The sequence below is a fragment of the Cucurbita maxima genome, unplaced genomic scaffold (assembly GCF_002738345.1).
Source record: "Cucurbita maxima cultivar Rimu unplaced genomic scaffold, Cmax_1.0 Cma_Scf00014, whole genome shotgun sequence".
In the NCBI taxonomy this organism is placed as follows: domain Eukaryota; kingdom Viridiplantae; phylum Streptophyta; class Magnoliopsida; order Cucurbitales; family Cucurbitaceae; genus Cucurbita; species Cucurbita maxima.
In genome coordinates this window covers 3138539-3154777 of record NW_019272030.1, presented here as the reverse complement: position 1 = coordinate 3154777, position 16239 = coordinate 3138539, and the positions used below count along the sequence as shown (strand labels likewise).

General features: G+C 37.8%; 2 protein-coding genes and 1 long non-coding RNA gene across 4 annotated transcripts; 2 read left to right on the top strand and 1 right to left on the bottom strand.

The window, feature by feature from the left end:
* The first annotated feature begins 68 nt into the window (after window positions 1–68).
* On the top strand, window positions 69–1637 carry LOC111489802. Its single transcript, XR_002719439.1, has 2 exons — window positions 69–934; window positions 1390–1637. It is a non-coding gene; the product is annotated as an uncharacterized LOC111489802 (long non-coding RNA).
* A 1914-nt stretch (window positions 1638–3551) lies between these two features.
* Window positions 3552–9265, top strand: LOC111488924 (chorismate synthase, chloroplastic-like). The gene is made up of 13 exons (XM_023136870.1): window positions 3552–3832; window positions 4190–4340; window positions 4917–4993; window positions 5088–5146; window positions 5773–5856; window positions 5947–6039; window positions 6248–6328; window positions 7286–7417; window positions 7504–7606; window positions 7705–7799; window positions 7908–7973; window positions 8175–8259; window positions 8979–9265. The coding sequence occupies exons 1-13, from the start codon at window positions 3685–3687 to the stop codon at window positions 9122–9124; spliced, it is 1320 nt and encodes a 439-aa protein (XP_022992638.1). The 5' UTR covers window positions 3552–3684; the 3' UTR covers window positions 9125–9265.
* Window positions 9266–10805: 1540 nt separating this feature from the next.
* Window positions 10806–16143, bottom strand: LOC111488923 (patatin-like protein 6). 2 transcript variants are annotated; one of them, XM_023136869.1, is made up of 4 exons: window positions 15801–16143; window positions 14268–15458; window positions 12823–13116; window positions 10806–11410 (listed from the first exon to the last, which is right to left on the bottom strand). In XM_023136869.1, exons 2-3 carry the CDS (start codon window positions 15384–15386, stop codon window positions 12832–12834), a joined length of 1404 nt encoding a protein of 467 aa, XP_022992637.1. In that variant the 5' UTR covers window positions 15387–15458; window positions 15801–16143; the 3' UTR covers window positions 10806–11410; window positions 12823–12831. The 2 variants fall into 2 exon arrangements, with proteins under 2 accessions (XP_022992637.1, XP_022992636.1); XM_023136868.1 differs by having other exon boundaries at window positions 14268–16142.
* Between the last annotated feature and the right edge of the window lie 96 nt (window positions 16144–16239).

Below are 16239 nucleotides of genomic sequence, written 5' to 3'. Positions count from 1 at the left end.
CCCCCCCCCCCCCCCCCCCCCTCCTCCCTCAATTCTCCCCTTATATATCCCATCCTTTTCCCCTCTTCTCTTCACTCTCTCAACCATTCCTCTCTCTCTCTCTCTCTGGTATATGCTTTCATATATCAAATATGCCTGGCTCCCTGTATGCCATTAGTAGAGCTCAACGTCGTAGCCGATGACCTCCGCGGATGGCGTATGAGGAGCCAAGCATATCCATATACATACATATTATATGGTCGAGAGTCGAGCCTCTTACAACAATATCGTTCGCTTTGTTTTCTTTTAGCCCGTCGGGCGTATCTGGGTTTAGGGTTACTAGGTATACGTGTTTTAGCTAGTTGAGTTATGTTGAGCTAACGTTTTTAAATACTAGCTCGTTGGGCGTGTCTGAGTTTAGGATTACTGGGTATACGTGTTTTAATTAGTTAAGCTAACGTTTCCCAACACTAACCCGTCGAGCGTGTCTGGGTTTAGGATTACTGGGTATACGTGTTTTAGCTAGCTGAGTTATATTAAACTAACGTTTTCGAGCATTGGCCTATTGGGTGTATCTGGGTTTAGGATTACTGGGTATATGTGTTTTAGTTAGTTGAGTTATATTGAACTAACGTTTCTGAGCATTAGTCCATCGGGTGTATCTGGGTTCAGGATTACTAGGTATACGTGTTTTTAATTAGCTGAGTTATGTTAAGTTAACGTTTTCGAACACTAACCCGTCGGGCGTATCTGAATTCAGGGTTCCTGGGTATACGTGTTTTAATCAGTTGAGCTAACGTTTTCTCGATAATTTCTCATCATTTTGCACTCTCTATGTGTTTTTCTTAATGTTATAATTGCAGGTAGCTAACCCTAGCTTCCAAAGGCTGATGAAGAAAGCAAAAAAAACCCTAATTTCAAAGATTGCAGCCCAAAGAACACTGACATTGAAGAGGTTGGTAAAGAAATTTAGGGTTTTTTTTTTTGGCTTTGATGTGATGTTTTTTTTTTGCAGAAGGGAATATCACAGACTCACAGGCTTAGTACGTCTTTTATTTTAGGGTTTGGACCGTTTCCCTTAAATTTAGGGCTTTATTTGGAAATTGGATTTCCTTCATTTATTATATATAAAATATAAATATATATATAAGTCTTCGTTTATTGCATGGCTGTCACATGGATTCAACCAATATTTTTTCTATATTATGCGAAAAACCATATTATATACACCCATATATATATTTTCCATTATAGTTTCTTTAAATAATTCACAAAAAATGTACATTTTTCATTACCATATCCTTGAATTGATAGCTTATTATATAGTTTTATATCAAATATATTGATTTTATGCTGTGTTTGTGGTTATTTATCTATCTCATCGGGAATACGCATGGGAATCTGGATTAGATGTGTACAAATGTAGGATAGCAAAGGAGTGGAAAAGGAATGCAACCGAAGATCTGATGGGTTGAATTTGATCGTGTGGTGGTGCGAGTTCCAGAAGAGGGAGTACATGGATCTGGCAACAGAGGAAAGAGCTGGGATTCTATCTTAGGTAGAGTTATTTGCATAGGATCTTAGCCCTAATGGTTATAGCCAATATATCTACATGTAATGTAACAATAATCTCTCTCTAAATTTATCCTATTTTCTCTTTGTCAACACTTCTCTCTCTCGATCGTATAAATCCCGTGCCCGTACGGGCAGGACCGAGCGAAGAAGGAAGAAGGGGGCAATATGGGCAATGTGGGCAATGTCTTACATCGATAGAAAAAACATTACTCGTTATGAATATAAACCGTTCGAAGGTGAAATTTAGGTTATTTTAACCTGATCGTCACTTATGATTAATTAAGACTTAATTAGGGTTATTATTGAACGAATCTATGAAAATGATAGGATGGGAAAAAATTATTTAACGACGTTGTCTTTTAGTAACCGTTGAATGTGAATTTAAAAATATGTATGTACTACCCAATAATTAAATGCTCGATACAAATTTAAAATATTTTTACCATTTTTCACTCGTATATTTAACCGTATATAACTATGAACTCGAGAATAATTACGGTTGGTCAAAGGCGGAGGGAAGTCAAAAGAAGGGTACTTTAGTTCACTAGACAAAAGGTAAATTAAAGAGATGAAGAATCAAATTCCAATATAAAGTTAAAAACTTTTTTTATTTTTTATTTTATTTTTTTATCTTTAATCAATAGAATAATTATGTAGGCATGTTTATGTAAAATTTAACCGTTTATGATTTGACTTAATTAGTTAAATCATTAGTAACTTTTTTTTAAATCGATATTCGAATTTCTATCTCGGACCTTTTTAAAAGTCAACCGAACTTTTTTTTTAAAAATTAAATTCCTTTATTACATAAAATTGAACGATATTTCAAAACTCGTAAAATTTTAAAAAATACATTTTATAACGACTTAAATCCCTGAAACCAGAGATAACCCAAGTCGTATACAACAACGTAAACTTGATCTACACTAGAACATAAACTCGACTTCTCAAACCCTCAAAATCAAAGATAATAAAAAATATACATGAAAACGTAAACTCGACTTTTTAAACCACTGGAATTAGAGATAGCAAAAAATTTAACATAAGCTCGACTTCTCAGACCCTCTAAATCAATGATAAGTAAAAATACACACAAAAAATTAAGCTCGACTTCTTAAATCCTTGAAACACATCGATAACCCTAAATAAAACTCAACTTTTTAAACCACTGGATGAACAAACACATACACTAAAACGTAAACTTGACTTCTTATGTCCCGGAAATCAAAGATAACCTAAGATGTAAACCAGAACATAAGCTCGACTTCTTAAGTCCCTGAAATCAGAGATATAAACTCGATTCAACGAATATTATTATTATTATAATTGATAATGGAAAAGGGATGGGTTCTTCCAATCATTCAAATGGTAATAAGTCCAAAAATAGGCATAGCTCTAAGCTTTCAAATCTTTACCCCAAAAAAATAAAAGACTTGAAATTAAATAAAAGCTGCATGCGACATAATTTGACTCATGTCAATCTTCTTTTTTCACATCAATCTTTTCTTCTTATCTAAAAACTCCTCAACTTTTGTGTCTATATTCATTACTTAACAAACAAATACAAGGGTCAAAAAGGTAAAATCACAACCGGCTCAATCAAACTCGACACTCTAACATTAGTCTTTCTCGTCTCATCGGCTCTTTTGACCATTGTATTCTCTTTGGTACTCGATTTTCGACCACTTGGACTCAAGTCTTCGAATCGGGCGCCACCCTTTGATTGTTTGTACTCGAGCAATCAAATGGTCTATTTGGAATTACGAAACGTTATTGGGCATTTCTATTAGCTCGGACCTAAGAGATCCGAGTCGAGTATATAATTGGGACATTGAGGATAGAATCCTGTTGTTTAATCTGTTGGGCCTTGAAAGGCTTAATGTTCAAAGCCCAAGTTTTGGAATCGTAACGAAACCGACATGTCGTTTCAACGGTTAAATTCGTCGAATGCCACGAAGGCCTCCAGCCAAATGGGAATCTGACCCTCTTCAAGCGCCCGCCACAAACAGAGCCAGTGAGAGATCGAGGGGGTAGGTTCTAATTTTCTATTACTTCAACGATTTTCCCACGAAATTGCTGCTTTACAAATCTCAATTCCGCCGTTTTGTCAACTATTTATCTGCTTCTCCCATGGCTTCCTCTCTTTCGTCTAATCCATTTCTGGGTTCTTCCCGAACCGAAGGCTTCTCTAGATTCAGCTATCTCTCTACTGATATCTCTAAGCTTTCTTTTTCCGCCGCCAAAATCTCAGTTGGGCCCCGAAACGCGAAGAATCTGCGTATGTTTTGCTTTATCTTCTTCTGTATTGTACTTTTTTAGGTTTCTCGATTGAGTTTTGTTGCGTTGGGGATCCCGTTTGCTAATTGATTAGGAGATTGTTAATGACCAATTTGGCTTACTTGATTTGTAGCTTGGCCCTGTGGAGATACTCTGAACGCTCTGTTTATCTGGTTATACTTATGTTAAAGCTTGAATTAGGCTCATTTGGGAGCTGGATTGAAGTTAGATATGTTGAATGTGGTGCATATAATGTGTAATTAGTGGTTGATAAGAATTGAATGAGGGGTTTGGAAAATGTAGTTTTCAAATTTCTGTAATCTTCTAGAGTTCTTACATTTTGTTGGGCTAATCACAGAGATAAAAGCTGCTGGTAGTACATTTGGAAATTACTTTCGTGTTACAACCTACGGAGAATCTCATGGAGGTGGAGTTGGTTGTGTGATTGATGGATGTCCTCCACGCCGCCCGATTTCGGAAGCTGATTTGCAAGTGGAGCTTGATAGAAGGTACTTCCATGGAACCTCATGTTCTTCCTCTTTTATTGTAACAACCCATGCCAACCACCAGTAGATATTGTCTGATTTGACCTGTTACTTGTCATCGTCTACCTCATGGTTTTAAAACACGTCTACTAGAGAGAGGTTTTCACACCACTATAAGGAATGTTTAGTTCCCCTCTCCAACCAATGTGGGATCTCACACTTACATTCCATCCGTGTAAATAAAAGATTGAAATATTGGCAACGTCCTTGGTGTTTATATGACGCTAATGTTACTTGTAGCTTCATTGATAACAGGGAGAGTGATATTTCTTATGAATAGTATTTAAAATACCAAAAGATGTTCATAAGGGAAAACCATAATGGATCTTTTTGGTCGACATGTCTACAAAAAGCCTACACTCGAGATATCCTTCGATATTGACACGAATCTTTGTCATCTTTTTTGTTGATTATGCCTGGTAGAAAAGGCTCAATTGGTTTTATTTGTCCAAACAAATCAAGAAGTTATTATTTGATGAATTCGTGTAGCAAAGAATTTTAATTTCAGCATTAACTGATAGAATATATTTAAGTACCCAGGAGACCAGGTCAGAGTAGAATCACTACTCCAAGAAAAGAGACCGATACATGTCGGATACTTTCTGGAGTTGTTAATGGTATGGTACTAAACCAGTTTAGCTTCCTTGGAAATTTTCTTCACTTTCAATCACTACTTCCTTGAATAAATTATTTTTGATACTTCAATTGCAGGAGTTACTACTGGAACACCAATTCATGTATTTGTACCAAATACCGATCAGAGAGGACACGTGAGTTGCTTAGTTTACGTTGTGCAAATTTTTAAATGAGCCAGTTTTTTTTCTTTTTTATTTTGCTTGATGGAACATATAGATCCTCAATAGCAGTAGTCCTAATGATCACGTCTGAAGTAAAGACCTGTGGCTTGATATCGAGTCTGTGATCCTGCATTCTTTTCACCCACTTTGTGAATGATTTAGTGCATTAGACCATTTTATATTTTATGGTGACAACAATGTGTGACGGGAGCGAAACATTCCTTATAAGGGTGTGAAAACCTCTTCTTAGTAGACGCATTTTAAACCTTGAGACTGATGACGGTATGCAACGGGCTGTTACACAATGATTTTCATGTCTTTCTTTTATGTTCTTTCGGTTTAAGATTCTCTTGAGCCCTAAATACTGTTTATCTCACAATGCAAATGTAAAATGTAGTGGACACGATGGTTTTATGATGGATAAGGTGCATGGGTTTTTTTATTTATTTTTATTTTTTTATATTTATTGTTCTCATCTATGCCTAGCATAAGCTCTAAATGCAATTTGTTCATAAGAGACCATGCACTAGCCATATGTTTGCTTTAATTCTGATTATGTTGGCATGGTAGGTCTAATAATCTTTTTCATTTGGTTTCAGGATTATAGTGAAATGTCAGTAGCCTATAGGCCATCTCATGCCGATGCCACTTACGATATGAAATATGGAATTCGTGTTGTTGAGGTAATTCCTTTTGTTTTGTACTTGAATATCATTCTGATACTGCTACGACTTTTGGTAATACGATATACGTCCTCCATATTTTTCTTTTAGGGTGGTGGCAGATCTTCAGCCAGGGAAACCATTGGGAGAGTTGCTGCTGGAGCTGTAGCTAAGAAGATTTTGAAGGAACTAGCAGGAACTGAGGTGGGTTAGTTGTGAAATTATATTCCTTTCATTATTGTCACGAGTTTCGTGCTGAATCTTCTTCAGTATCCATATCTATAGCCCAGTCTGAACTAATTATATTCACATCGAGTTACTATATATCACATACTATGATTGGCCTTTCTATTTCTCAATCTTAGCCGTGTCTTATCTCCTGAATGCTTGATTTGTTCTTGTCATGTCTTAGGTACTTGCATATGTATCTCAAGTCTACAAAGTTGTGCTGCCCGAGGGTGTCGTTGATCACGAAACTTTGTCGATGGAGCAGGTAAACTAGAGATGAAGATAGTTAAAGTGATTGTACTCTAACATATGTTAAGATATACAGTTTCTACATTGCGTACAGCCCAAGTCCAAGTCCACCACTAGCAGATATTGTCATTTTTGAGCTTTCCCTTCCGGGCTTCCTCTTAAAGTCTTAAAACGCGTATGTTTGGGAGAGGATTCTACACCCTTATAAGGAATGTCCCGTTCCCTTCTCCAACTGATGTGGGGATCTCACAATCCACTCCCTTTGGCAGATATTTGTAATAGCTCAAATCTCACAATCCCACACCCTTATAAGGAATGTTGATTGGCTCTGATACCATTTGTAATAGCCCAAGTCCACCACTAGTAGATATAATTCTCTTTGGGCTTTCTCTTCCAGACTTCCCCTTAAGGTTTTAAAACGCATCTGCTAGGGAGAGGTTTCTACATCCTTATAAGGAATGTTTCGTTCCCCTCTCTAACCGATGTGAGATCTCACACTGCGTGTCTTGAATTTTAATTCAAGAATCTGATGCTTCTTGTAGTGATCTCTATATCATAAATTTTGGTTTTCCTTCATGAATATGCACAAATACTGAATTAAGTTGAAGTTACCATTTAAAAGCGTAACACGTATCATAAGTCTTTCTCATTCACTCCAAGAACTCTCGACGCTCTCAACATGTACTTTAGTGGGATATGATTCCCTTTAATGCCTCTCTTCGATGCTCCCTTCGTTTTCTTTTTGTAATTACTATCCTTTTTATCTTTCATTTAGATAATTACTTCTTCATCGACATATAATGATTTGTGTATATGCACGTGGAGATACTCTCAACGATTGATGGTTATTATAAATGATTGGGAAAATTTATGATGTTGATACAATTTATCATAACATTGATGCTCCTTACATAATTATTGTTTGTTCTTCTATTATTATTGATCTGAGGATCATTGCTATGAATATTACCAGATTGAGAGCAACATAGTCAGGTGCCCAGACCCCGAGATTGCTGAGAAAATGATTGCTGCTATCGATGATGTTCGTTTGAAGGGGGAATCAATTGGTGGTGTTGTCACATGCATTGTGAAGAACTGTCCACCTGTACATCTCTCTCTCTAAACGAAACCTCACATAGGTATATTAAGTTAAAAATTTGTTGAAGTAACGAGGATTACAAATTTCATCAGGGGCTTGGTTCACCTGTGTTTGACAAACTTGAAGCTGAGCTTGCTAAAGCTGTTCTATCATTACCTGCATCGAAGGGCTTCGAGATCGGCAGTGGATTCGGAGGTCGAAATTTAGTCTGGTTCTTTGGAGCATGATATAGAATGAATTCATACTTTGCAGTTGCTGCAACACTCACATTTTTAAATCTAAAACCCGTGCAGGTACATTTTTAACTGGCAGCGAACATAACGATCCGTTCTATTTAGATGAAAATGGAAGAATTAGAACAGTTACGAACCGCTCGGGTGGAATACAGGTAGTCTAGTCACGCCCATATGAAGTGATTAAGATTTGGTCAATGGAACATGGTGCCTGTTCTTCTTTTTGTGTTTTTGATGTGATTACTGAAAATCTATATGTTCAGGGAGGTATATCTAATGGAGAAATCATAACCATGAGGGTAGCTTTCAAGCCAACAGCTACCATTGGGGTAACATGCCTTTTCTCTCATGAACTTGCATGCAAATTTGAGAATACCACCCTAGCACTTGTACCAATTTTCGTTTCCATGACCCGACCCGCCGTTATTTGGATGGGGCGCCCCGTTCTTCCCCTGCTGGTGAAAATCAACGGTGAATCCACATTGTTTCAGTCTACCTTTTTCACATCTTCCTGTATGTTCTTTATGCAGAAAAAGCAGAGTACAGTGACCAGAGATAAGAAAGAGGTCGAGCTGATTACCCGTGGTCGTCATGACCCTTGTGTTGTCCCAAGAGGTACTTCCAATGACTTTTAAATATCTTTGTATCAGTCGAAGCCCACTCCTAGCCGATACTATCTTCTTTAGGCTTTTTTTCCGGGCTTCCCCTCAAGGTCTTTAAAACGCGTCTGCTAGGGAGAGGTTTTCATACCCTTATAAAAAATGCTTCGTTTTCCTCTCAACCGAGGTAAGATCTCACAATCCACCCCCTTCGAGGCCAACGTCCTCACTAGCACGCTGCCCGATGTCCATCCCCTTTGGGGCTCAGCATCCTCGTTGGCACATCACCCGATGTTTGGCTCGAATACCATTTGTAACAGTCCAAGCCCACCGCTAGCAGATATTGTCCTCTTTGGGCTTTCCCTCAAGGTTTTTAAAACGTGTCGGCTAGGGAGAGGTTTCCATATTCTCAGAAAGAATGTTTCGTTCCCCTCTCCAATCGATGTGGGACCTCACAATCCATCTCCTTCAGGGCCTAGCGTCCTCGCTGACACTCATTCCTTTCTCCAATCAATGTAAGATCTCATAATCTATCCGTCATCCTTTGCATTTGTGGCCATTCGTAACAAGAAACGAAAGAAATAAACTTAAGATATTGGTATATGATAAGTGTTGAAGATGCAAGATTTTACCTCTCTTGTTCTTAAAATACAGTAATCTGATGAATATACTGATAGAAATGGAGAATTCAGGCTTATATTACAATTGCCTTTGTTTGGTTTGATGGTTATTTAGCTGTACCAATGGTTGAAGCTATGGTAGCTCTAGTTCTTGTGGACCAGCTGATGGCACAACATGGACAATGCAATCTGTTCCCAATCAACCCAGATTTGCAGTCACCGATCGAACCAAAGCGTGAGGCTTCGAACACGCCCGTTTAAACAAAAGCTATTATAACATAACCGATCTTGGGGAAAGTAAGTTCACTTTGCTGAGGTTTTTTTTATGCTTACACTTATTTATGAGACTAATCAAAATTTTGTAACGAAGGAATAAAAAATTTGAATTGTGGTCCTGCTGCTCTGCTCATCTCCAGAGAAGTTTTCACATGAGAAATATTTTGTTTCCATCTCCAACCGATGCTAGATTTCACAATTGACCTTTTTAGGGGTCTAACGTCCTCGTTGACACACGCTTAATGTCTGGCTCTAATATCATTTGTAACAGTCCAAGCCCACCACTAGTCGATATTATTCACTTTTGCTCGTTACGTATCGTTGTCAGCCTCACGATTTTTAAAACGCATCTACTAAGGAGATGTTTCCACACTCTTATAAAGAATGCTTCGTTCTTCTCTCCAACCGAGGTAGGATATCACATTTTTCTTCAACAATTGCAAAGTAGAAGATCAAACAATCAACCTTCGAGATGATACTTATGCTCAAACTAACTTATTTTCATTGAATTGACGATTCTTCAACCTGTCATAATTCTATTTTCCATCATAATTAAGACATTGGTTGGTTGCGTTTACAAAGTAGTTTTGCCTTTTGGGCCCTCTAAAAGAGCCTTCTATTATTCACATTACATAACCAATTGCATAGGGACAACTTAAATTGATATATTAAGAGATTACAAGGACATTGAGGATAAGCATTTCATGTCAATGACAACAAGTCCTAAAAAGTAGATTCCTTTTAAGAAGTATGGCCATCCATTATCATACCCTAAAGAATATTGTTTAAAGTCATAATTGGCGACTTAATACTTCTCTATTATCATAAACAAAGCAAGCCAAAAAATATTGTTGGAGAGCTAATTAAAGGACTTTTTTTATATTTAAAAAACAAACAAAAGTGGGTTAGTGAACCATTTAGATGGGATTCTTTTGTAGGGCTAATAAGAAAACTATAGACAAAGGATATGAACTCCCACTAAAGGTTTTATCAATGTATGGAAATATAGCTTTAGTTACATAGTGGGTTGGTTTAATTGACTTGTCGAACTTAAAGTCGAGCACTTTATTAGAACTTTAGCCGCGTGATGCATTTGTAGGTATAATTTCCTTTCACTAAATTGCAAAGGACATTATTAAACTTTTTTCCTTGTTTAAAAAAATCTCGCTATTCTATCCAAAATTATAATATTACCTTTGAACATGTTCCTTCTTATAAATGTTTCATACATAACTATTGAAATAATTTTTTTTAGAATTTTGATTGGAAATTGGGACATGAAACAAGTGTGACAGTAACCTAAAATAGTATGGTTAGTATTCAAGGTTCACTTTTTATTTCGAGTTATCCATAACAGTTTTAAGTCCCAATTTTTATTCAACGGATTTCAACTACCTGAATAGGTTGGAAATGTTTAAGAAAGGTCTAATAATATTGTAACTTTTAAAGCCATTTTGTCAAATAAAAAATCTCACGAAAAATTCAACTCGTTAAATATTGAGTAGACAAGATTAAGGGAAGTTTACTCCAATAATTTTCATTTAAATAGAGGGTATTAGTTCAATATCAAGATAATAAAATAATTTTGGATAACTCAAGACTATGGAAGTACTTGCAATATTTTATTCTTTAGGTGAGGAACGTGTTGGTTTTTGCCCAAAATCCATGCAAAACCAACATAATGGTTTATTTAAATGAAACAAAACCTACCTAATAACCAAGTTTACAATACAAAAACCACTAAATATATCGACAAACCTAACTAAAAAAAAGGACCTAAACCAGCTGAATTATTATCAGTTAAGCTAAAATAATAAGGCAGCTAGCTAGAAATGGGCATATTCGAATACTTTTGCACTATTGAATATGTATTTGATGAAAAAGAAACCTAACTACAAAAGCACAAATAAAGATCAATACTAAAATAATAGAGGTAGATAGCTCCACCATCTGCACTCAAGTTTCTTGAGCCTCGGCCACACAAACCCTTACAAACTATGGGTTTTACTTTTACTTTTACCACACTGAATTTTTCAATCTGAAAGTAATTAATTTGTTCATGCAATTTCTATTTTGTTTGACCTGAAAATGAAGGAAAGAAATCCAAATTTGCTTACCTAGTTCTTTCTTGTCCCTGTACCCTTATAAGGCAAGACTGTCTGTCCTCTGTTGGGCAAGGGTATCCCACCAAAAGATTACTATATATGTCTTTTGTCCTTCCTGGCCTCCTGGCCTCCTCCCTCCTCTCTTCTTACACATCCTATTCTTTTCCTGTTGAAAATTACAAAGTTTGTGTTAGAAAACATAAGAGAGTTATAACTGCCGACGCAAATGAAGAGACCATCGATCTTTTTTCATGTCGGGATAACCTTTTCCCGACGTTTTTTGTACTTTTGCCTATGCTTTTTAGCATCGATGAAAGTCGAATTCTTGCAGTGTTTCTTGATGCTGTTTCAGAATAGTGTTAAGTTGTCCTCAAGTTTTTAGCACAATCTTAACTTTATAATTCTAATGGTAGCTAACTAAAAAAAACCTAGATCCTTAGTAGTAGCAACCATCGATGTAGGACCCCCACCAAATCCACCCTTTTTCGGGGTCCAGGGACACGGCACACCGCCTCGTGTCTACTCCCTTCGGGAAACAGTCTCCTCGCTGGCACATCGCTCGATATTTGACTCTGATACCATTTGTAACAGCCCAAGCCCACCAGCAGATATTATCCTCTTTAGTCTTTTTCTTTCAGGGTTTCCCTCAAGGTTTTTAAAACGATCTACTAGGGGGAGACGTTTCCACACTCTTATAAAGGGTGTTTCGTTTTCCTCCCCCGACCAATGCGGGATCTAATAGTAACTCTCAACTATTTTTCAAGCGCAAGTATGAGATTATTATGCACTTAAAAGCATGGTTCATAAGCTCATAATTATAGACAAAAAAAGGCAACTCCAATGGTTTTCTTCAAAAGAATTCTGTAAAAATAAAAGAACGATAAAAATAGAGAAAACCACTTTTGAAAAACAATGCAATTCACACTTGCATACATCTTTTTCGAAAATAATTGACAGGATTATTCTACAGTACTACACCTTGTCTTTTTAGAAGTCAGCTAGAAAGTGACAAAATTCATGTCGTTTGTACATTTACCAGTTTTCACAATCATACCTCTGACCCTTGTGAGCATATTAGGTGTTCCACTTATTAGAGTCTAGGCTTCTCTCTAATTCTGGGTTAATACTACACAATATTCCATATATCTTGGTCAACGGGATATGATTACATATTTAATTTCAGAATTTCAACTTATTCGAGATTTATAGCGGCTATCTGGAATTTACCAAACTAACAGAAAAATACAAATTCAATTCAAGTTCCAATCATCCAGTTGGGTCCGTCTTCCAACGCCATCCATACTTGTCTATTGACCTAGACAACTCATTGTTGATTCCTTCTTACCCTCCAGTAAAACATTTACAAGAAATTGAAAGATAATCAAGTTTTCTTTTCATTGATATTTAGTTATCAGACCACTGTACCGCATTAACCAAAACTGGGAGTGGGTGGGTCTTACAATTTATTTATTTTTAGCTATGTATATAAGCCACAATAAGAAGGATGCAGGTAAGAAGTTGAAAACAAAGTGATGAATTAAAAAAAAAAAAAAAAAGCAGAAGAAAGAGTGAGCTTACTTTTCTTCATTAAGAACGTTCCTTAGCACCTTCCCTGGTGGTAGCTTGCTTGAAAGCCACAGTGGGAGCTATTCTGCAGCCCCGCCTCTGATGCTCAAGCACTAATTCTCCAGCAAACCAATCGAGCTTCTCGAAGTTGGTTTGCTCTGAAAATCGTTTTCCTCCAAAGAGCACGGATTCAACGTTCTTTTGCTTGAGAACTTCATCTGCCAATTGAACCAGCATCTTCACGTTACCAGCATCAGAATCAGTAATTGAGTTAGGTCCATCCTGGCCTAAGCTCGATCCGAGTGCCTGAAATACCAATAATGATTTGTCCAATATCATGTATATTAGAACTTAAAGTTAAAGCTACAAAGACTATGAAGTTCATAGCCCTCTTAATACTTTGAGTTAAAGCTACAAAGAACCATAAAGTGGGTCCTCTGGAAATGAAATTATAATTGTAACTTTTTACCGATAACTGTTCGTATTATTATGAAAAAGGAAAAAAGAGGAAGAGAGAATATTCCAACAACAGAAAAAGACTTCATATTACAACAGGACCAGAAAACTTCCCCAATTCCAGAGAAGAAGGCAGAATTTCCCCTCATAGTATATTATCTACACAGGCTTTATGGTGTTTATAGTGATAGCTTGGTTGAACAGTGGCAAGAAAAAAGGATCAATTTCTGATACATCATACATGGACCCCGCTGTAGCAAAACAAAAAGTAAAGTACCGTTTTGTATTAGGCACCACTGGCCACTTAACAAACTTGTGGTCAGCTTTTTATCAAACCCATACTTTTCCCCCGCAGCATTTACATCCCTACCCGCACGAACAGCTATATTTCCTCCTTTTGAGGAAACTTGCAAAAAGATTATTCGATGTAAGGTTAGCTACAAAGCCTGGTTAGGCAGTGGACTTGTTTATCACATTACTATTATCGTGGAAGTGAACTTTTCTCAAGAACAATTAGATGGGTGGAAATTTAGAATCTGTTCAAAGTGGGTGTTGATTATACAGAATGAAAGGCAAAAAAGGAAACTGGGCCAGAGGGTCCTTATATGCCATTAAATAATCATCAATATGTGTAGCAAAACCACATAGGTTCCTATTGACTTTTCTGCTTTCAGAACACCTAGTCGACCCAAGAAACACCTAAATTATGTCCCAACTAAACGAAAATCTTTGTAACTTTGTAATAACTAATAAACCCATCTCTACTTCACCCTAGAATGACAATATTTAATTCCTGATTGGTAAGAAAGTAATGAATTATGCGTATGTTATTGAAATATCCTCCGATGTAGACTTCATGGTTAAAATTGATGCATTTGTTGTCATAATTATTGTTATAAGAGAATGTTTTCATTTAAAAATGCGAGGCATGACTAATAAAGAAACGAAAGTTCTTGGAAATAGGATTAGTGTGCAGTTGTGCACGTGGCAGATTGTTGTACCTGAATCCTCACGTAATTAGAGCTCCTGGACTGACCGAATGCCATGGCGACGGCCTGGTCCACCATGTCGGCCGAGGCCTCACCAGAGATTCGATTCATGGGCCGAATCCACTCCTTCTCCTTCCACCTTTTGACCTGACGGTAATCGCGGCGAGCCTCCAACGGCTGGCCGGATCCTAAGGACAGAACCAGAAGGTCCTCAACTCCTCGCACGAACGGAAACTCTTGTTTGTTGTGTAGTACATGAGTAATTGCGGCCGCCGTCGGGTTGCTCATCCCCAAACCGCCGTCCATGGCCAGACACTTGGTTTGATTGTCGACCGACCTCAATGTTACCGGTTCGAATAGAGCCGGTTCGGCCGATGTTGCTCTGCAAACCTCCCAGAGACGGAAGTTGAAGCTATCCTTCTCTAGGGCGTCGGCTCGCGAGAACAAAAATGGTGCCGTTGTTGACAGGTCGTAACAAGGTACCAGAACTGGTTTCAGAGTATCTTTTAGGGTTAAACTCCGTCCCTTATCAGTGAATGCCTCTTTCATCGCTTTTTCTAAAGCGGCGGTGGGTGAACTGGTGGAATTGGTACAGTTGATTTTGAGCAACCGCCCAAATAAACCTCCGCCCGAACTAGAAGTCGAGCGGCGGTAGAACCGCTGGCCTTGATCTGCCAAGAATCCCCAAGTATCCTCTGCCTTATATATCGGCCGAATATGGTCTTTTGTTGCGAAAAGCATCGCAGTGAAAATGCCTCCTACGCCGGCTCCGGCAGCAACGTCGAAATAATCGGCGATTCTGGCGTCAGGATTTCCCGATTTCGACTTGAGCGCTTGTTCGAGGTAAGCCAGAGCCTTACCTGAGAGAATCCCTCCCATACCTCCGCTATCGATGCTCAGTATGCAGACCTTGCCCCTCTGGTTTCTTATAGACGAAGCGTCACGACTTGCTTCTTGTTGAGCGTACGCTTGAGTACTTCCGGTATCGGATATCAGTTTGACTTCAACAGGGGGAGGTGTCTGCTTGGGAATCCATAGCTTCTGATCCTCATAGCCAAAGAGAAAATTGCTCTCAAGAATCGAGAAGATTTCATAACTAAGCTTATCGGTATCTATACTTGGCTCCTGCATTTCCTAACGACTTGATTACACAGCTAAAATCAGTCAACAGCCAGGAAATCCGTGCTTCCAGGAGCAAACAAACTAACAACAAGAAAAACAGCGTTCAGTATTCGGTCTGCTTTTCAAAGATCATTCCATTCTCATTTCTCACAGTCCTCCAAACAACAGAACTCCGTCACGAAACCTCACCAAACCTAGAAAAATAGTTTTCGCAGCTCAACCAGAACAAGTCAAACAACACTCCAACGTCCAGAAAAACAAGATTTAACTTCCGCTTTAAATCTCCGATTGAGAAACACTATAAACTCCTCAAGACGAAATCAAAACAATACTACCGCAATATTCCAGAGGAATTAAAAGAACAATAAAAAAAAAATTAAAAAAAAAAAAGTCACGTCGTCTTGACAATAACGCTCAACTAACCGATTGATCTTTCAAATCACTCCGCTAGCAAAAACAGGTGTTTCGATTATCGCTATCCAGAAATCGATTTTCCTTTCAGAAAGTCGACCTTCCTTCGCAACTCCAAAGTACAGTACTAGAGGAGAAAGCCGATAGCCCCTTTCTCTGACTTTTTTCACTCCCAAAGGAGGTGAGCTATGAGTCTATAGCACAAAAAGCAACATTACGAGCAAGAATCACAAGGAATGAAGTACAAAAATGGAATGAACTGAACAAGAAGAAGAAACTGAAATGAAACAGAGACAGAGAAGGAAGACGAAGATGAAAGAAGAAACCTGCTGCAGTTGCAGAGCACCGGCTCTTTTATTTTTCATTTATACAAGAAAACTAGTCTCAACGTGCAATACGGCGCCGTTTCATTCGTTGTGACTGTGTTTTTTTTTTTTTTTTTTTTTTTTTT